The following is a 22685-nucleotide window of genomic DNA, read 5'->3' as shown; positions in this document are numbered from 1 at the left end:
CTAGTCTCCAGACCAGAAAATGTTCTGACTACAGTTTAGGCTAGTTTAGCTCCAATCGGAAGGACTTAAGGGTTCATCCAGTCAAGCGTCCTGTTACTTACATGACGTAGAAAATGAAGGGAACATGCCAAGGTATAAACAACCTTTGCCGGTCGCTGTTGACTGTAGGCGACTGCAAGGACACACTTTGGCAATGTCGGCTCTCTCCTGTAGCCACATTGGTTTCTCTAATTTTGTGTACATTCTCAGGCTGTGTCTCAAGACTTCGAAGGCTCTTGGCATGAAAGCTATGGAACATTAGGCAGAGATCCCAGGGAGAATGTGCTTTTTTTTTTTTAAATCACCTCGTTGGATCTAGGCTATCTGAGGTTGCTCAGCTTCCAACTAGAGAGTGACTGCTTTTAAGATTTCCTCCCACCCCCACCAGAGGCTAGATGGCCAGCTTTGAGGAATGAAATCCAGACAGTGTTTCTTGTCTCCACCAAAATAACTGTGCCCACCCGGGACAAAACTGAGCGTGTTCACCTTGTTGATTTGGACTTGCTTGGCATTGTGTTGCAGGAATTCTTCAACAAGAAACGAGGCCATTGAGAAACCACAAAAGTCATTGGAAGCAATCAACAGTAAAAAAGGTAAAAGCACATAGTTTCACATAGCATAGCAGAAAGAAAAGTACTATCTGGCTTTAAAATATATTTACAATGTTTAACTTTGCTAGCGATCAAAAGTGAAAATAAAGCTAGAAAGTGACATTTTTTTCCCCTCAAAATTGGATGTTCTTCTTAGGATAGGGGAGGAGTGAGGGGAAATGGGAACTTTCATACTGGTGGTCAATGTTTCAATCAGAGCACATATTAAGGGGACACCTGACAGCATAGAAGGGAAGCTTTACAAGTTATTCTTGGGGCCTTAGCCCTCAGTGGTAGATCACAGGCTTGGCATGTCGAGGTTCTAGGCTCAGTCCTTAATGTGCAAAAATAGATTATCTACTTGAATAAAATTTGTCCTTATGGACTAAGAATTCTATTGCTAACTATTCATTTGAAGAACATAATTAAGAATATATATGAACATTTAAAAATTGCATATTTTAATAAACAGTAATGTAACATCTGGAAAAGTGTGATACCTATTTATAATACATTGTTCGGCAAATTATAAAAATAAACAAGTAATAAATGAAAAACATTAGAAACCACCATTATTGCTGTAAGAGTAGATTGATTGTACCTGTGAGCCTACAGTCCTGAAATAAAATTCTATAAATATCTAGAAAAAATATTTGCCACAAAAGATGTTCAGGATTTATGGTTGAATGTAACAGCTGCTCGTTAGCAAGAGGAACCTCAAGGAACTTTGTTGGTATTTTCCTCCCTCATTTCCCCCCTTTTTCTTCATATCTTGTTTTTTAAAGAAGAGCTAATGTTTTGTCATACAAGAAGAAAATATTTTTGAGAAGAAAAAAAATGAAAGAAATACCCACCAATATATTTCTTTTAACTAAAGAACGCCTGTTATAACCAGGATTTAATCCAGTACTATGGTTCTCAGTGGTACTGCACTGAATCATTTAAACAGAATTTTAGTTGAAGACCCACCAGTGACTTTGAAGGACACTGGTTGAGAACGGCAGATTCAACAAAACAAATCAGTAGACCCAGCAATGAACAGGCGAGGATTTAGCATGACTGCTCTCTTCTGCCACCGTTTTCTTTCTTTTTTTAAAATAAACATTTTAAAGCACTCTAATATTTTATGTATTCATTTGTCCATAAATATTTATTAAGATTTTTTTTTTCAGATGGATATTTAGTTATCTAGAAATTTGATACAGGGTAACCAATTTTGGTACAGAGTTAGAATATCTCCATTTCAATAATTTAGGAAATTACAGCGTAGGATCACAGAACTAGAAGAAAATGTAGTAATTTCCCTTTAGGCTAAGGATGACATTCAGACTGTTGTGTGATAATTTGTTTGTGTTTTAACAAAGCTTGCCTGGAGCTCAGAGGGCGGAGCTAGCCACTAATTAACCATAAAAGCTGGGCAGTGGTGGCATGTGCCTTTAATCCCAGCACTCGGGGAGGTGGAGACAGGAAGTGATGAGGTGGGGTGTAGACAGGATCTCAGACTTTTAGGATGCCGGAAGGAGAGGGGCAGGAAACAACTGGTGACTGCCCCCAATTCTCTGATCTTTCCGGCTTTCACCCCACAGCTGACTCCTGGGTTTTTATTGATTAAGATTGATTAGATTAACGCTTCATTCTGACCCCACGTTTGTTTCTCTAATATTCTCCTACTAGAAGTAATCACTTCTATCCTGTAGCTGTCAGCTTTGCTTAGAAATTCTCCTTGGTGAGCCGTGGAGAGATGACTCAGTCAGGGAAGGGCTAGCTGTTTGGGCAGGAGTGTCTGGTCCCCTTCCTAGCACCAATGTTCACTCTGAGGATGACAATGCCAGTCCCCAGCACTTGGAAATGTGGGGGTACGTAGGGACGGAAGCTCCTTGGGTCTCGCTGGTTGGTTGGCCAGTCTAGCTGATCAGTAAGCTCCAGATTCAGAATGAGAAGAGAGGAGAGAGGGGAAATTTTTTACATTAAATTTATAGTTTAATTTTAATTTAAATTTATTTTTTAATTTTAGACACAGTTCCACGAGTTTCGTATGAAAATGAAGATACACATTGCAGTAATGGTGAGTTGAGATTGTTTCCATAGTAAAGCCCACAGTTTATACACAATCCAACTTTGAAAAAAATATAAACAGTTTATCATATTCAGGTGTCTTTAGAATGCTAGGTTCTTTAAAGTAAAATTTTGAGAAGTTTTATTTCTGGTTAAATTTATATCTGTCACTTCTGCATGAACAGAACATTTCATTTTTAATTATTCAGATTCTTAGTTTAAAATATTATACGTACAGAGGTCATTTTAGGTCAGTGACTTCCAGACTCATTTTTAGGGGTCCAAGGAATCTACAGGCTTTACGTCAGAGGTAGAGTTTGGCTTACACATCCTCTTTAGAAATCTCCCTATTCTGAAGTAAGCTTTTCCTCCTAGGTATTTGGGTGGAGTTCTCTTCATAACAACTGAGAATTTCAAACTCATTTTTTTCATTTATCATCTTAAAATATCATGAATTTTAACTATACAAAATAAAACATATATGAAATTAAGTTTATGTAAAGTTTAAATTAAAAATCCCTTTGTTCATCTGGACTGATACACACAGTGGTCTTCTAAGCATCTTTTTAGTGGGGTCCACTCAACTTTGATGGTCACGGGGCTATTTCATGGTCTTCAGATTTCTCCTAAGCTCCTGAATTTTATCTTGTTTTAAAAGTTGTTATTATTTGTTCTACATGTATGTGTGTTTTGCTTGCATGTATGTCTGTGTACCCCATGAGTGATGGAGTTTGAGGAGGCAGAGGAGGCTGTTGGTTTCCCTCTTCTTTGCGTAACTCCTGGAACTGAGGCTGTGAGGAATCATGCCACTCTAAGAACTGAACCTGGGTCCTCTGGAAAAGTAGTGGGTGTGGTGTTCTTCACCACTGAGCCAATTCCTCTGCCTCCTGAATTTCCTTAATAGCTTATGCCATGCACAGAATTAAGAGCTCTTTATTATATGTTTATTTATTTATACTTCTTTTTTTCTTATACTTTTTTTACATATACTTATTAAAATAGATTCACATCTGCCAATCTGCTTATATTTTTTGCTAAAAGGTGCTTTTAGAAAACTTCTCTTTTGGGCAGTGGTGATGCACACCTCTAATCCCGGCACTCAGAGGCAGAGGCAGGCAGATCTCTGAGGATCAGAGTTTGGTCTAAACGGAGTGAGTTCCAGGACAGTCAAGGCTACACAGAAATCTTGTCTAAAAAAAGAAAAAAGAAAGAAAGAAAAGGCAAAACTTGTCTTCCAAAATAAATTCCTTTGAAACACAAAAGTCAAATATTTGCCATTTATAAATTTAGGCTTAGTTTAATATAATTAGGTGTTATAATTTAATAAAATCTAACTTGTTTGCCTTCTAAATATTGTTGTTTATTCATACTTTTTGAATAATCACACCAAATATCATGCTGTATTAAGTAGTATTAGTTTATAAAACCAACAAGTGCATTTAGTTAAAGGCATAAAGTTTTTCAAGTATTGCTGTACTTACCAGAGCAGAAATGTGTGTGTGTGTGTTCCCGCCTTAGTTACCAATTCCTCACACCTACAAGACCCAGTTTTCTTTTCCCTTGCTTCCCTGCTGTTCTGGGTATGATTTTAAAAGAAGAAACACTCAGCTGGGCGGTGGTGGCGCAGGCCTTTAATCCCAGCACTCGGGAGGCAGAAGCAGGCAAATCTTTGTGAGTTCGAGGATAGCCTGGTCTATTATTTTTTTGAGAGTCTATCCTGGGCTAAGCCCAGGGCTAAATGCAATGTGGGAAAGCCTGATCATCTCTGTGGGCTTCTGTATTCAGCACTGGGTGAGGTCATCACTCTTCAGATCCCAAGTAATGTGATTTAGAGCAGGGCACATTGTCAGAAAATCCCCTCAACTTCCTTCATGTCCTTTCTTCCCTGATTAAAAATCCATGCTACCTGGATCTTTACGATTAATTTCCCTGCTTTTATGGTTTGATATGAGATTTAAAAATACTCTGAGTGATGCTCCTGGACAGGTGGGGCAATCTTTAAGAGAATAAGCTTTTCTGCATTCAATATGAGTTACGATGATCCGTCAAGGGAACAATAAAATCCTATGGTTAAAAGAAATCTCTTAAAAACCACCAAAAGTTCAAACAGCTTTCCCATGCCTGCTTGCCAAATAGGTTGAGCAGCCTGCGACCACCATCCTTCGTGCTGAATTCTCCATAGAGCTAAGGTAAGCGGCCCAAGACAAGTCAGGACTGGACTGGGAAAGATGCCAAGGACACGCCAAATAGAGCAGCCTTCGTGTGGTTGTAATGATGTCAGAGCTAAAACAACTTGCAAGCCAGGGTCCAGGATGCAGCAACCACCCCAGAAGTGGAAAGTTTGGTGGTGATGGTGGGGGAGGGGTCTTGATGAAATCGTGCTTACGAAAATAATCGCACATTTATTTCATCTCTTGTGGAGGTGAGGTTCAACTTACAAGCCCCCTTTGAAAACTGTTGACTACGCTGTGGAATATAAAAAGGAACGTAAATAGTATAAGCCGAAAGGAAATTAATTCTCACTGAATTGTTAGAAAAATATATTCCTTAGTTAGGAGAAGTGGTGCACTCCTGTGAACCCCAGTGCTGGGGGACTGAAGCCGGAAGATCAACAGTTCAAAGCCAGTGTAAGCTGTATGGGAAGGCCATGTGACAAAATGACATAAATGAAGTATATAAAAAGAAAAAGGAAGCCTATTAACTTAAAAAACATCTTCTATGATTCATGTTGATTAAAAAAAAATCGACTGCTTTGTTATTCATTCAAGTGGCGCTGAGCACAAAGTGTATTTATACTCCCTTCGTGCCTGGGCAGCTCAGGCCTCCCTAAGCAGTGCTGATCGCTCCTCCAGTTTGTTTGGTGTTATGCTGGGGTCAGCGAGTTCATTTGGATCGGATCCCAAGACTGTTAACCTCCTGTTTTCACTATGCTTGTCTCCGTGCCTTGAACAGAGGCAGTGAATGGGGTGGGTGAGACTTTGACTTTAAAAATCAGTGCATTATTAAGAAGCCATTGAATTTGAATTAAGAGCAATGGTTATTTTCAGTGTCGGTTATACTTCTCCATACATATATCCTTTCTTCTTTTCTTTGAACTTTTCGAGACAGGGTTTCTCTGCTTAGCCATGGCTGTCCTTGAACTCACTCTGTAGACCTGGCTGGACCCGAACTCACAAGATCCACCTGGCTCTACTTATATTCTTATAAACCATTTTGAGACAGATTATTAAAATTACAGTTGAACTCTACGTGTGTGTGTGTGTGTGTGTGTGTGTGTGTGTGTGTGTGTGTGAGAGAGAGAGAGAGAGAGAGAGAGAGAGAGAGAGAGAGAGAGAGAGAGAGAAGGTGTCTTTGGTTGATTTGTTCTTTTAAAATGCCAAATAAAATTAAACAGTTTACTCAAATCACTTTGAGATTCAACAAAATTGACTTGTTGAGTTTTTCTTTTAATAAAATTGTTCTGTAGAATGAAATGACACCATATTTATGATACTATTCTGTGACGAATCTTTCTCTGTCTCCCCAGCCAGGTTCCAAATAATGACATGGAGATTTATATTAATCATGGAATCTCATCCTATAGCTTAGGCTTGTTCCTAACTAGCTCTTATAACTTAAATTAGCCCAGTTTAAATCAACATTCTACGACATGGCTTTTTAACCTTTCTTTCATGTTTTACATCCTTCTTCTGTGATTTCTCTCATCTCTCTGCATCTTGATTATTTCCTCCCTCCTTTCTTTCTGTCTGGATATCCTTCCTATAACTCCTGTCTAGCTATTGGCCACTAGTTCTTTATTAAACCAATCACAGTAATTTACCTTCACACAGTGTACAAATATCCGACAACACTATTGTGTTCTTAATTTATACTTGGTAAATTGCTTTTCTCCCACTGGCACAGAAAACCACAGAACAGGAGGCAGAAATGCTTATATTAACTTTCATTGCTTAGAGCACACAAGCAGCTATGTGGAGACCTGGTTCTCAGAGCTAGAATGCTACAGCTGGATGATGGTTTTTTATCCCCACCTTGGGTGATGCTTCACCATGCTCTCAGACAGAGCTAGAATAATACAGCTGGATGGTGGTTTTCTGTCCCCACCTTGGGTGATGCTTCACCATCCCTTCAAAAGCATATCAGAGTTTTGGTCTTAGTGAAGTACAGAGTCTAGGACATAATAGCAGAAGTAATGAACAGTAAAACAAGGGGCACTTGTGCCTTTCCTCCTCTTCAGGAAATGACGAGAAACTACTACTATAATTGTAATCAAACTATCAGATTTGATTTTTAGAGAAACTATTATGTTAGCTGTAGAAAGGAGAAGGGCAGAAGTGACCAGAACAATGTCTTTTTACTACCTCCAGTTCCCATCTTCTGTTGCACCTTTGCTTGCTGTGGCTATTCAGTATCACTGAATGCCGAATGATGCTAGGGTACCATCACTGTGCTGATTTCAGGGACGTTTTCTAGACTTACATTTGCTGGTGTTTCATTGACTGTTGTAAAGAATAGATAAACTATTTGTAGATAACACTTTGAAAACAATTTTGATAAACTCTTAAGTCCTTTTGTCCATTCCAAATATTAGTGTTAGGTGTAATTTAACAGGGGCTGCTCTGTGTTCCCACCACTGAAGCTGTTTTTCTCTTCTTGTACCAAGATAGTGTTTGCTATAAAACGAGTTGCCAAAGGAAAATTTATAGTCAAAGGCATGAAGTCATTGTAGGCTTGATAACAAGTTTAAACAGATACAGTATTTCCTTCTATTGCTTTCTGACACTTCCCTGTGATGAGGCGGCTTGGAAAGGAATTTCAGGATGCTTTGTGATTCTTTCACACTATGTGGTTGGTGTGATACCAAAGTTCACATTCTTTGCTCAACCCAACTACTCTTATATCAACGAATGGCAGTTTTATAATGTTTTTCATTAAGAAGGTCTCCTGGTTGCCTGCTGGTTCCCTTCTGTCACTGTCCCATGGAACCATTAACTCCATTTTCATAGTTAATTAAGATTTCATGTATTTCATGAGGATGTTATCAACTCACAGGAGAGACATTTCCCCCCACTTTCTGTGCCTTCATGGTTTCAAGGACTGAGAAAAAATACTATCTGTATTGCGCCAACTAAAGTGAATGGCTAGCCTATGGCAGATACAGCATATTTGAGAAATTGGAAATCAGTTAATGCCACAAATCAATGATGCCTAGGTGCTGAGTAGATAGCCACCGATTACTGAAACTGTGCACAGGAGTAGGAGGGGGGGAAACACCTTAATCCCACGCGGTTTTAAATATGCCATTCACAGTTGCCTTTGTCTTTCTTCCTGTCTTGGCAACAGAGGAAGACACACTTTGCCATATCAAGAAGATCTTCACCCATCCCCGTTTGGAACTGAGTCCCGAGTTTAATCCGAAGATCAGAGATTATTACTGTGAAGTGCCATTTGATGTGCTAACAGTGAGGATCGGAGCAGAGCCTTCTAAGTGTCAGTGCAAGGTGCACCTGCAAGAGCGGGCAGGCCCGAGGTATGGGGACAGGAGCCCACTGACTTAACACATTACCAGAAGGCAGACGTCTGATCCCACCTTCCATGGTGGTTCAGAACAGCTGGAGCACAGCCCTTCTGGAAAGCATGGCGGTGTGAAATCTTCCTCTTTCTGGCTTCGCGTGCTTAGAGAATAACCACAAATTCTCTATTAATCTACAAAAAACAAGAGTTAATCTTCATAACCATATTGTACCAAGACGGGGCCTGGATAGAGAGACTATGAGGGGCAGCCATCAAGAACTTTGCTCCGTCTCATCTCCTTGTCTTGAGATTGCTGGAGCTGCTGCTGATAAACAGTGACCCCCTTTTACCCTAAGCCAGTGTCTCCAGTCTGGTGAAGATCTGTGGGCACAGTATGCTGGCCTTGTTCATCTTTCGGGGTTTATTTCTTGACTTACTTCTTTATCTGTTGTTATTTTCTATACATGTATTTGAAAGACTCCAACTCTCTTGCTTGAAAATTGGAACACAACCTGAACCTTGTTACATATAGTGTCCATAAAGACAAAGATATAAATCCATAACTCGGGCAGAGGTTCTCAACCTGTGGGTCTTTACCCCTTTCACAGGGGTCTTTGGAAAACACAGACACTTTTCTTTTTCTTTCTTCTTTTTTTTTTTTTTTTTTTTTTTTTTTTACAATTCATAAGTAGCAAAATTGCAGTTGTGATGTAGCAATGAAAATAGTTTTCTGGTTGGGGACCACCCATGAGGAACTGTATTTAAGGGTCACAGCATTAGGAAGGTTGAGAACCACTGCTGTAGGGTAAGGAAAGTGATTGACATTGCTAGCAGTCGAGGTTAGTATAAAGAAAGGAGGAAAGGAGGATTTGAGCTCAGGACATCTCTCCATTAATAGAGAGCTTGCCAGCATACAAGAAACCTTGGGTTCAACTCTCAGTTGGAAGCCAGCCTGGGATACATGAGAATATCGGTCAAAAGAAGGGAAGAAAAGAGAAAGAGGGAAGAAGGGAGGAAAAGAAAGAAGACTTAGATAGATAAAGGAAAAGGGGATTCATGTTACTCTGACCTGGGCTCTACCCTGGCTCTACCATGAAACTTGAGGCAATTTAATTACCAGCTCTTTTTAAAATTCTCTATGTTGCTGAACCATTATGGTGCATGCCTTTAATCCAAGGCGTGCTTTGAAAGGTAGAGGCAGAGGAAGAGGCAGAGGCAGATGGATCTCTGAGTTTGAGGCCAGACTGGTATACAGAGTAAGTTTCAGGATAGCCAGGGCTATATACAGAAACCTCATCTCAAAAAGCAAAAAAAGACTCTTCATGTTTATAAGGGCCAACATGGTTTTGTATAGAGCTATTGTATTAGAAGTAATTCCTGACCCTGAAAGGTGGTTAGTAATATTAGCTTCTTTCCCTCTAATTAATGAAGGATATAACTTGTCCTGAAAGATGATCCCTAGTATAAAGGAGTAGGAAAGGGAGATTTTTCATATTTAACATTTCTTATGAAATGATGCAGCTTTTACATGTTTAGGCCAGCAACAATCATCATACTGATAATAATGATGATAATAAGAATGATGATGATGATGATGATGATAATGATAATAATAATAATAATAATAATAAATAGTGATGTCTGAATCTGTTTGGCCTGAATGATTGTCCCCATCCATATTAATCCTCTTCCATCTCTCACTCTCCACCTCCTCCCACTGTCTGCCCTCAGCTTTGCCAATTATCCTCTGGGATTAGGAATGAACAGAATCTCCATGCTCGTGGTGGATGAATCTCCAGCAGATGGTGACATGGTAACCGCGTATAAACTCACCATTTATAGAGAAGATCGTCCAAGTCTGCCCTTCTTTGAGGACTTCACAGCGTGCGGTTTTGTACAAGTGAGTAAATTTTGCATTGACACTGGTGTTGAACCGGGAATGATTAGTTAATCCAGTGAGAAATGCCAAGTGTAATTGTTACATGCGGTATTGTGCTTCTCTAAGCTGTGATCTGTGCAGCAGTGTGAACTCAGGTCAGGTATCTGAAGCCCCTCATGCTGGAGTTTCTTCCCTGCGTGGTAGCCACACTTCATGCTCACTGGACTCAGGGATTTATCACGGTTACTATTTAATATTGTTGAGCACTAGCAGCTATGGATTTGGTTTTACATTGCCCACTTCAATTTTCTTGTTTTTCTTGTGTTTGTCCCTGGATCTCACTTTGAAATTTTAACTGGATCCAATGGTATTTATTGTAAAAAAAAAAAAAATAGAGGAAAACATACAAATGAAATTTGCTTGGCATAGATGTATTTCTCATTTATTCCTCGGACCTTAGTCACTTCACAAGGCCGTGGCTTCTCCACTGTGTATGCACTCCATTTTGTAGTCTTATTGGATTGGGAGGAGGGTTTCTATTACCTTCTGGCTTTTTCTTTTTGTCAGCTTTTTCTTCTGGTTTCTTTTCCTTGACGTATAATATATACATGACCACCTCCATTTTCTCATTCCATACACGTACCCCCAGGACAGGTGATGCCAGACAAGTAGGAGTTAGAAATTGACCATATATTTCCTAACCCATCCCAAAAGTATAATCACAAATATACTCATGTAATGTCAAAAGGATGTGCTTGCCCCAAGAAGCTTTGCAATAGAGGGGATTCAACAGGATGTGACCCCCTGGGCCTTTGTGGATGGTAAGACCCCCACCTTTGTTTATATATCCATTTAGTGACCCAATACCCCAGTCCTTCCTCACCCTCAACACTCGGCACTTATCACCTATTTACTAAGAGCTTTCTACCATTTCATAAGGTTACTCAATCCTTAGATTTTTTTTTCCCTAAGGAAATACAAATCTCAAACAAAACCAGAGAAGATTCTACAATGTTTTAAAGAGTATTGCAAAGAAAAGCAAGAAATCAAAAATTGTCATTAGATGTCTTAATGAAAATCATTTTTGTAAATACATGGGAAATCAGGTGACTCTTTGGAAGCCCACATCTGTTTTAATGCATATGGCACTGTCCTCCAATATCTCCCCCTTAGTGCCTGTGCTTATTCACATGTTAAAAACCTTTATTTTATTATTCTTAATTTATTTCTTTAATTTAAATTTTATTTCATACAGTATATTTTGGTCATATTTTTCCCTTCCAATATTTTCTTTATTAACCCCAGTTTGTTTCATTAAAGAGAAACCAGACATATTAAGGCACACTGTGTCTCATTAGTAGATATTTCAGGACAGGTAAAACTAACACAATTATAGAGACCAGAACAGTAGTTATCTGGAAGCCGTCAAGTCCCCATTCATGAGGGGACTCTTTGAGGAAATGTCTTATATCTTAATCTGGGTGATGGTTACTTATATGAACAATAGATGTATAGATATATGAAAACTGTGCAGTATAACATATCATTTGCTGTCTACTATCTTTGCAATATAGAAAACATCTATGAAATAGTTGGACAAATTTGCATACAAATTTAGTTCAGTAAAATAAGAAAAAATAATGTCAGAAGGAAAGTTTGTATAGTTATGTTCCAAGACATATCTCACTTATATAATACTGTACTGATGAGAAACAGGTTAATTACCATGCCATTACCAAAGAGAATAGATTAGGCTTATTACAATAATATGAAGAAGAATATTAGAAAATTCTTGTGGGGTGAATCTAACAGATGATTGCAGGAAAATATTTCAGTCATGTATAAATCCTTTCCAGGAGTTCTTAGTTGAACGTTTGTGTGTGGTCCTTCAGTAAGTGCTATATTTTATAACATGGAAAGTGTTTTATAGTATTTTTAACCTTGCATTTCGAACAGTTCTCAAATGAGTGAGCAGAAAAGTGTGGCGTGAATAACGCAGCTTACTGTCAATGCTTAGCTAGGCCTGAGCTGCCATGGGACCTGCAGGAGAGCAGGGCCAGGCTGCTTCTCATAGGCTCCACCTCCAACTCTTCCCAGAAGTCCCTCTGGGCTGGTTCATTTTTTCACCTCTGTTATAAGTGACAGAAGCAACTCAGAGGAGAAAGTCCACTTCAGCTTCCAGTGTGAGTGTGCACCAGCATGGTCTGGAAGTTGTGCCAACAGAAGCATGAGGCCACTGGGCACAGTCCCTATAAACTCAGAAGTCAGAGATGGATGCTGGTGCTCAGCCCAGCTTCTCCTTTTTTAAAAAAATTGTTAATTTTGTTTATTAAAATATATTAGATTTATTTATTATTTTTTCATTTATTTTATATCCCAACCACAGTTTGCCCACTCTCCTCTCCTTCCATTCCCTGTCCCCCGACCCCACCTTTCCTTGTACCCCCTCCCCCATTTACTCCTCCTCTGTCTCCATTCAGAAATGGATAGGCCTCCCATGGGCATTCACAAAGCATGGCACATCGAGCTGAGGCAGGACCATGCTCCTCCCCCTGCATGAAGGCTAGGGGAGGCAATACCCACCTTCGCCTTCTGTTCAGCTCCAAACCCTGGCTGTGGAATGGTGTCATCCACACTTAAGCTCTAGCTACACTTCCCTTCTTAGTTAAACCTCATTTGAACAGCCCTTACAAGCAATTGCAGGGGTACCGCTTTGTGAAGAAATCCAAACAATCCGGCAAAATTGAGAATGAAGACTACTTCTTAGCATCACTGGCGTCTTCAGGCTTCCGTGCTGATAAAAAGACAGAGGCTCAGATGCAGACACAGGGAGAAGGCTCAGTTCCTAACCACCAATTTTTGTGTTAAGAATTTCTGAATTTAGCTAACAGCAAAGCAGATATATAACACAAAGCCTAAAATGTTGGCTCTTCCAAACATTTCCCTCTCTACTGTCATATTGTTAAGATTAAAGTCCACACCACATTATTTGTAAATTATCAGATTAAGTTGTTTAGTTTCTGTCCACATACAAGCCTAAATTTACACATACAAATCTAAAAGGGAAGAAGTTAAACATTTTATTCTTACTTTATTTTCTAGTAAAAAGGGAAATTGCAACTTCTTGCATTTTAAACTTGATTTCGATTTTTGGTCTCTATTACTCAGTTTCAAATCAGCATCTTAGTCCACTCATGTTGCTATATCAAAATGCCTGTAGTTAGTAATTTATAAAGAATAGAAATTGATTTCTCACGGTTCTGGAGGCGGAGAAGTTAAAAATCGTCTTTGGAACTCAAACTGCCAAGGCCTCTGGATCCTCCTCTGGATCCTCCCTCCTCTGGATCCTCCTCTGGATCCTCCTCTGGATCCTCCCTCCTCTGGATCTTCCTCTGGTTCCTGCCTCCTCTGGATCCTCCTCTGGATACTCTGGTAGTAGAGGTGAAAAGGACACAAGCTGTTTTCCACATGAGGGGAGGCACAGACAACAAGACAAAGGCCTCAGCCAGTTGACAAGGCACTAATCCTTCCACAGGGGCCGCCAATGTCTTATAAGGATAAAGGCACTGCCTTCATGATGTAATTGCATCTTAAAGGTCCACCTCACAATACTACTACAGTGGTGTTTTAACACAAGAATTTTGGGAGTTACTCAATTCATAGCAAACACATAAAGTAACCCACTTTCAAATAACCAATGCAGGATAATTGAATTTGGGTGCCATCAAACCCCCTTGTTTCTTTTCTCCTTTTTCCCTTCCTTCTGGAAATCAACTATTCTCTTTGTGGTTTTACCATAAGATTAGTAGGAAAGAGAAAGCAGATCTATAAAGTGTAACAGTCAGTTACAAGTCAGTTCCTGTTATGCAGTAGTGGTACATGCCTTTAAATCCAACACCCGGGAGTCAGAGGCAGATGGATCTCTGAGTTCGAGTCCAACCTGGTCTACAGAGCAAGTTCTAAGACAGGCTCCAAAGCTACACAGGGAAACTCTGTCTCAAAAAAAAAAAAAAAAAGCCAGTTACCATGGTACCTTGGTGAATGATAAGATTTTTAAATTATAAGCCATTTTATAGTCTTTACATGTCCAAGCATTCCTGAGTATGTAATTGCTCATAATAAACTATTTGAAATTACTTAATATCTTTATTACAATTGGGGTTATAGCAATTAGAAATTTTATATAGTTGTCCCAAAGGGATTTTCATCATTGTAGGTAAGTAGAAAGATTTTTATTTAGTTAATATAAATAATTGGATTGGGGCCATCTACCTCAACCCCAGCACCACTGACATTTGGACCTGGATGATTTGGAAGAAAACTATCTGAACACTTTCGTAGACCCCTTCTGAAAGTGGTGACAATGTATGTCCCCAGACGTTGCCAATGTCTCCGGTGGGGCAGAACCAACACCAGCGGAAAGACAGCTACTTAAAGCCATGTGCTTTCTTCCCTGCGTAACGCCATGTTAAATGAGAGTGAGTGACTTATAGGGGTTCCTTAAATGTTGTATGACGGAGACTCATTCTTGTATCTCATCACCCTTACATTTAATTACTTCTAGGTCTGCTCACTAGCTAGCTATCTTTTCTGTCTAATATAATTACTTCAATCACAAGTGTGCATTCTGTTACTGAAAACACGTTCTTAATGAAACCTAAAACCATCACGTGACTGACACATTTAGATTGTTACCGCATTTAGGTTTATCCATGGACGTGTAACACTTTGCTGCTAAGAAAAAACCTTTACAAAGTAATAAATAAGCTATTCCTGTGGCCGGAAAACATCATTTTTAGGAAATAATAAAATATGTTTATGTTCTAAGGAAATGGAAATACACATGGAAAAATATTTCTCTTACTACCTCTTTCCAAATCAAAGTTTTGACTTGGATAATGATAACTCTGCAGAAATTGATTTGTGTAATTGATCTACAGTCGGGTGTACATTTTGCCCCCAAAGCACTTGTTGGGAAAGAGCGATAAATATGGTATACAAGAAGGTCATACAACAGAAGCCTAGAGGACCATGTTCCACGGGTGTGTTGGCTAGAAACACTTTTAATCTTAAAATGGATTATTATACACAAAGGGGGAAATGCTGAGGAAAGAGAAAATAATATTTTTCAAACCATTCAGCATCTGGCTAAACATTTCATTGACTGGCATATTCTGCTTTATTAAAAAGAAATATTAACCACTTCGATGCCATGCTGCTGGGATCTATGCAAATGACTCCAATTCAGCATTTAGAAACGCTTTGCAATTTTCTCATTTAGTTTTGCAGCCTCCCAGAAGCACAGAGAAATACTATAGAGTAATTCATAGAGATGTTTGCAAACATTGGTAATAAGAGGATAGGAGTGTGTTTATCAAGAAATATTTGCAGAACATGAGTTAGTTTACAGAGTGATCATCCTTTAGTTATGGTACCTACTTCCATTTACTAGTTTTCCCATAGTGGTACCCGTGCTGCTGTGGCATGCCCTCAACTACTAAGGTGCTCAAAGCGTTGCTCCGCCCTGTGCTCTTCTCAAACACTGTGTGCTGGAGGGAAGTCAGTAGTGTGTAAGAGGCCATGACAGATGTGATAATGCAGTGTCTGTGGAACTTCATTGTGTACCAGGACTTAACTCAAGTGTCTTACCATCCTCTTTTATTTATGTGTAACCCTGGGATGAGTAAATTAAAAAAAAAAAAATCCTTCTTCCCCCTTTACAGCCAAGACTTTAGATGTGGTTAGAAGCCTAGTCCAGTTTTTCTTTGTCATCTGTGGCAAAAGTGGGGTTTACCATACATTCTCCTGAACTTCCTTCATGCTTTGAAACTACCTTGTGGAAAATTCAATTAGGGGCCAGTGACATGGCTGAGCAGTAGAGCACCCACTGCGAAGCCTGGTGACTTGAGTTTGAGCCACAGGACCACAAGGTGAAAGGAGAGCACCGAGCGCCTCCTGCACCTTGTCCTCTGACTTCTCCATTTATTGTGGTGTGTGCCCTCTGCCATCCCCACCACCAGAGCCAAAAAGTAAGCCACAGTTTTAAAATTAATTTAGCACCCTGTCAGGCATCATAACTTAGTACAGCCAACTCCAGTAGGCTCAGATGTTCGAATATTCTCATGGCCTGAGAAAAGTATTGTGTGCCCTAGGCTTTGTGCCTAACAGAGAGTAAGCCCTGTTCAACCACTTTACCGTGAGGGATCTGTGGTGACTGAACCCATTTCACTATTCATGAATTGGTCTGTAGTAAGGGTTACTTGGCTTACACCCCCACATTGCTGCTCATGACGGAAGGAAGTCAGCACAGGAATTCAAACAGGACAGGATCCTGGAGGCAGGAGCTGATGTGATGTCCATGGAGGGGAGCTGGAGCTGCTTACTGGCTTGGTTCCTCTGGCTTGCTCAGCCTGCTTTTTCATAGTTTCCCAAGACCACCAGCCCAGGGATGGTACCACTAGAACAAACTTAGCCCTCCCAGTCAACCATTGATCACTGATTGAGACAATACCTTGCAGCTGGAGTTCCTATAGGAGATCCTAAGGCTCCTTTCTCTGGTGACCCTAGCTTGCATCAAGTTGACACACAAAACCAGTCAGTACACTATGTCACAGCATAGTATTTTGGAATCGTATGGCCCTTCAATGATGTTATTGTTATGTTTTTCAAAGCAAAATGCTACGAAATGCAATACTTGCTGGAGAGACAATCATCTGTGAGGAGATTCACAGCCATTGCGTCTTCTCACAGTCTCACAAAGGGTGTATGAGCTGTAGGTGACGGTGTTCTGACAACACTAACTTATCATCTATCATTAGGGCAATTTGTATTGCCATTAGTGAGAGATATTAACACACCTTTTTTTCCAATTGACTACAACCATCCAATTTTTGTTCAACGAAAGCTTGACCAATGTTTCAATTAGGAAATGCCAAGAAAATTTCCACATGCATTTAACTGTGACATTTCCTTCCATGGGTGTGTGTTGACTGGACAAGAATTGAGAATGGAGTCTACCTTGCAGGTGACATCACTAATTATGGGTCCTAGGCTAGTTTGGCTTGTGTTCTGAAAAACAGAATCAGGATAGCTTCCTTTCTTCCTTCCTTCCTTCCTTCCTTCCTTCCTTCCTTCCTTCCTTCCTTCCTTCCTTCCTTCCTTTTTCTCTCCCTCCTGCCTTCCCCTACCGCCTATCTTTCTTTTCTTGGAAACAGCGTCTTACTATATAGCCCTACCTGGCATGGAACTTAGTACATAGACCAAACCAGACTAGAACTTAGAAATCTGCCTGCCTCTGCCTCCCAAGTGCTGAGAATAAAGGCATGGGCCACCATGTCCATCTTTATTTTCTTGTTAAAGTGCTACTAATGTGTCTCTTTTTCTTTTTCGCTCTCCTTCCCTTTTTTAGGTAACACTAAGTTTAAAGCCTTGCTCCTAGCCTCACTCTCTTTGTTTTCTTTTCTACCCAGTGGTCCTCCGCTTGTCAGAACCTTACTCTCTAGCAATGTAGAAAAGACAATATAACCATTTGAGCAATTTAATAATCTGGAAAAGTAATATTGCACGTGGGATTCTTGACCTGAAACTGTATTTTAAAATTAAGCTCTTGGTGAAGAAATAAAAAGATCTGAGTTTCAGAGGTGGTGAAGTTTCAGGGGCAGAGGAATTCTATCAAGTGAAGTAAGCCGTTTAAATACTGTTAGTTGGTTTGTTTTTCAGGACAGGGTTTCTCTGTGTAACAGTCCTAGTTGTCCTGCATTGTCTAATGCTGTAGACCATGCTGGCTTCAGACTCTGAGATCAGCTTGCCTCTACCTCCTGAGTGTTGAAATTAAGGGCTCGTACTACCACTGCCCAGCTTAATATTGTTATCAAAATACTATCTGTATTGTCTAGAGCTCAATCACTGTTGACAGAGGTTTCTGTCCTGCCCAGTACCACAATATTTTAGTTTCAAATAAACACAGAGAGGTCTATATTAATTATAAACTGGTTAGCCTAGTAGCTCAGGCTTCTTATTAACTAATTCTTACATCCTACATCTTAACCCATTATTCTTGTCTATGTTAGCCACATGGTTTGGTACCTTTCATCAGCAAGGCATTCTCATCTTGCTTCCTCTCTATCTGGGTGATGGCTGCAGGCGGACTCTTTCCTCTTCCCTGAATTCTTTTGTTCTCATTGCCACACTTCTACTTCCTGCCTGGTTGCCCTACCTATACTTCTTGCCTGGCTACTAGCCAAGCAACCCTTTATTAAAAATAATACAAGTGACAGGATAAAAGACCATTGTCCCACAGCAAGTCACCACTCACAGCTGTGAGAAAGTCTGGATACTTTCCTTAACTGTATGTAGCAATAGAAATATTCATTCTAGAGAAATGTCTTAAGGAAAGGCCAGATAAATATTTGTAGTTCTTGGAGCTGTGCCTCAGTTTAGAAAGAGTTCATATATTTAAATACATTTTAAAAATATAGTTAAAAGGGCAAAGTTTAAAAAAATGACATCTAACAAATATTAAAAGATTTCAACTTGCTTTTATTTAAGTTTACACGCAAAAAGATGTAGCTCAGTTGGTAGTGAGGCTGCCTGGCCTCTCAAAAGCCTTAGGAGCAATCCCCAGTGTGACATATTAGAAACTACACACAATAGTGCATGCCTGTAATCTTGGCGCTTGGGTGGTAGAGGAGAAGAATCAGAAGTTCTAGGCCAGCCTGGGCTAAATGAAACCCTGTCTGAGAGGCAGAGAGACCAAGCAGTCATTGGGGTTAGGGAGATGGCTTCATCAGTTCAGTGCTTGGTTGGCAAGAATGAAGATCTGAGTTTGAATGTGTGAGGAGTTTAACAAGAGGGATTTCCTTACTAAACTCAGACACAAGTTTCACAGACCTTATCTGGTGGAGTGTACTGAGGTGAGGCCCACATTTTCATTACCATTTAGTTGAAGATAAGCATGCTACCATTTGTCACAAGGTACAGCCATCATGAAATCTTATTTTCTTGGTAGGGATCATCATTTTAAGGTATTATTGCACAAGCACCTAAAATAATTCCTAACTAATATAAATGAGGAATCATGTCTTATTCTTTATTTTCACATCATAGTTTCAACCTAAACTATGTAGCTCTCCTTGCCTTTTAAAAATCAGAATTTGTTCCAAGTGATTTGGGGATATTTCCCAAACATGAATACATCTCCACTGACTAGGTGCGTGTAGCCCTTAAGAGTATCTACAGTGCTTATTTAAGCCTTATTTAATACTTATTATGTGATGGGTACTATTTTAGTTGCTTATCGTTTACAAATTCAAATTTCAAAACAAAATACAATATGCAATTTCATAGTTTTTCCACAGGTACAGAAATGAAGGCTCAAAAAAACTTGCTAGTATCACGTAGCTCTTAAGGACAAAGTCTGCTTTGAACTAAGAATCTTGTGCCAGAACTACTTCCAAGCTATTGTACTTGTCTCAATATGGCATTCTAAAAAAATTTGCTGAAATAGATACAGGTTTCTATAGGGCTTTGGTCAAATGGTTAATTATAAAATGTATAGCTCAATAAAATCAATAAAAAATGAACTTCAGAACTGTTACATTAAAAGAAAGAAGTCAGACAAAAAATAAAAGAAAATTTTAATTTTTATTACATTTTACATTTAGTGTGTGTGTGTGTGTGTGTGTGTGTGTGACAACTTTGTGGAGCCATTTTATTCTTTCAACCATGTTAGTTCTGGGGATCAAATTCAGGCTTAGTGGCAAACACACTCATGCTCTAAGCAAGTGGTTCTTAACAAGGGGGTCCAGACCCCTTTGAAGTTGATTGAGCCTGATGTGGGAGTCCCCTCTGTATGCTGTGAATATGTTTTATTACCAATGGTTAATAAAGAAGATGATTTGCCCCATGACAGGGAAGAATAGAGCTAGGTGGGAAAACTAAACTGAATGCAGGGAGAAAAAAGGCAGAGTAAGGTAGACATTATGTACCTGCTGAAGGAGAAAGATGCTGGAATCTTACCAGTAGGCTACAGCCTTGTGCGGATACACAGATTAATAGAAACTGGTTAATTTAAAATGTAAGAGCTAGCTAGGAATACATGTAAGTTATTGGCCAAACAGTGTTGTAATTAATATAGTTTCTGTGTGATTATTCGGATCTGGTAGGCCAGGAAACAAACGAGAATCCTTCTTCTACATGGGCCTTTCACAGGGTTGCCTATCGGGTATTCTGTACATCTGATATTTACGTTACTGATGCGTTTTTCTAATTTTTCTTTATCTATAAAAACTTGGAAGTCTGATATCAGGGTAAGAAGCTGAACAGAGAAGTGACAGAGAAGCAACCAGTGACCTTCTACCTCTGTTGTTCCTCCATCCAAAAGGGCCAAGATCCTCTCTAAGTCCAAACTTCTATGGCTAATTTTGGTCAGCTAGTAGCTAGTTCTGCCCTGTGGTTTAAAACAAACTTTACTCTCAGTCTCAGGAACATCAGAATGCAATCAAAGTATCACACAACAAATTACAATTCAAGCAGTACCAAAATTACAGTTATGAAGTAGCAACGAAAATAATTTTATGGGTGGTGGTAACCACAACATGAGGAACTGTATTAAAGGGTTGCAGCATTAGGAAGGTTGAGAACCACTGCTCTAAGCCATCTTGCTGGGCTTATAACAGGAAATTTTAAATCAAGTAGACTTTAACCCACTGAACATGTGAGGTTTTTTGTGGTTTTGTTTTGTTTTTCGGTTTTTCGAGGTAGGGTTTCTCTGTAGCTTTGGAGCCTGTCCTGGAACTAGCTCTTGTAGACCAGGCTGGCCTCGAACTCACAGAGATCCACCTGCCTCTGCCTCCTGATTAAAGGTGTGTGCCACCACTGCCCAGCTGAACATGTGTTCTTAACACCATAGAAAGATCATGGGACAGGATCTTGAGGATGGGCAGTGTCAAGGAGACTGGTAACCACTACACACAGAAGATGCCTTGAATGGCCAAAAGCATTAATTGGAAGAAGTGAGTGGAGATTCTTGACTCTAGATATGAGACTGAACAGGTCTCTGAGTTCACTGAGTTCTGCTGAGTTTGGTGTTCTGATGTCTCAGCAAGCATCTTTGTTAGGATAGCACTGATAGGCAAGCAAGCCTCAATAACTGACTCAGTTTACCAGTGGTCTCTGCTCGTGTGTGGCAGAGAAGGATGAGAATGCACATGTAACTGACGAGCCTCCTTGCAGTTTGTAACTACCTTCCAGGGAGAGACAACTGAAGCCAGAGGTGTCCCTGGGTTTTCTGGGTCAGCTCTGTACCTTCAGGAAAGTACCAAGTGCAGATCTAGTCACTTCTAACTTGTCAAGAGGAGGACATATTACAAACCGTAGAACTGCTGCCCTTATTTAGAATTGTTTAACAGATTCAGACATTGATATAATGAACCCCGGTCATTTCCACTTTGCCCCATTACCATCTCACGTCTTTCTCCCTCTGGAACCCTTGCTTTTAGTCCCTTCCTACATTTAGGTATTATTTTTTGTGTGTGTCATACTGAGTTTCATTGGAATTTCTTGCCCAGGCATGGGTGGAAGTCCATGTACTGAAGCAAGGAGAGCTTATCATCAGTGGCTATACTACTGAGTAAAACAGTGCAGCATCTCCAAACAATGGTAACAGAAGACAGTCCGTAATGGGTCCTTCCCACATGCATGATGAAATGCTAAGGAACCCAGTCTGTGCCAATAACCACAGCAGCAGTTGTACCATGTCCAGAGGAAATCCACTACACCTGCCTTTATCCTTTGGTTTTGCATTCTTTCCGCCTCTCCTTCAGGGATGTTACCTGAGCCTTGGAGCGGGCAATATCACTGTCCCGCTTAGGGCTGGGCACTCCATCATCTTATTCTCTGCACTTCGGCCAAGCATTGCTTTCTGCATCAGTCATTGCCTGCTGCTCTAGGACATTCCCCTGATTAAGGCTGAGTGTACCACTAATCCGTGGAGATAAATATGAGCCTTGAGAAAGCCATTTGACAACATGACCCAGTCATGTAACAAAATAACAGCAGTAAATTCCAGGCTGGGGCCTATGATCTCCTTAGCCTCATGCTCACCGAGCAAGCACACAGGAACAGGCCTGGATTCCTTCCTCTGGAGCAAGCGTCGGATCCAATCAGCAAGTGGCTGATAACCACCGTGACATTCCACCCATGACAGCATTGTGCTACTAGGCACACTCCACCCATGACAGCATTGTGCTACTAGGCAAAAGGACTAGCTGCTCCATGCCTCTATTTGTGAAGAATTAGTGAGAATATTTTGATATCACAAATGATAAAAACAGTGAAGTTTTCTTGAGAAGAATGCAGTAGAGGTAGAGTTAGAGGAATTATAAATCAAGAGTAAAAAAACTATCCCGGGGTGTTCTCTCCAAGGATGAGACCTACCTTGGTAATTTGCAAACCTCCAGTAGTCAAACAGTAAATCAATCATTGCAAGCCCTGGAGTCAACATATAAGATATAATTACTATACCAATTCCTGGTGATGTTGGTGGCTTTCGTTTTTGTTCGGTTGGAGCTAAGTAAATACGTTTCTCTTTGTCAAAACTGGCAGAGAAT

General features: G+C 40.0%; 1 protein-coding gene across 2 annotated transcripts in view; it reads left to right on the top strand.

The window, feature by feature from the left end:
• Positions 1 to 22685, top strand: part of Cped1 (cadherin like and PC-esterase domain containing 1) — a 280079-nt gene that overhangs the window by 152996 nt on the left and 104398 nt on the right. For both annotated transcript variants that reach the window (XM_057776723.1, XM_057776730.1), the window contains 4 exons: positions 562 to 632; positions 2644 to 2694; positions 8028 to 8214; positions 9930 to 10098. In XM_057776723.1, coding sequence (XP_057632706.1) covers positions 562 to 632; positions 2644 to 2694; positions 8028 to 8214; positions 9930 to 10098 — 478 coding nt within the window. The remainder of the gene's footprint in view (positions 1 to 561; positions 633 to 2643; positions 2695 to 8027; positions 8215 to 9929; positions 10099 to 22685) is intronic.

The sequence above is a fragment of the Chionomys nivalis genome, chromosome 1 (assembly GCF_950005125.1).
Source record: "Chionomys nivalis chromosome 1, mChiNiv1.1, whole genome shotgun sequence".
Classification (NCBI taxonomy): domain Eukaryota; kingdom Metazoa; phylum Chordata; class Mammalia; order Rodentia; family Cricetidae; genus Chionomys; species Chionomys nivalis.
Note: the sequence above shows the minus strand (reverse complement) of the source record. Positions and strands in the feature narration are given on the sequence as shown.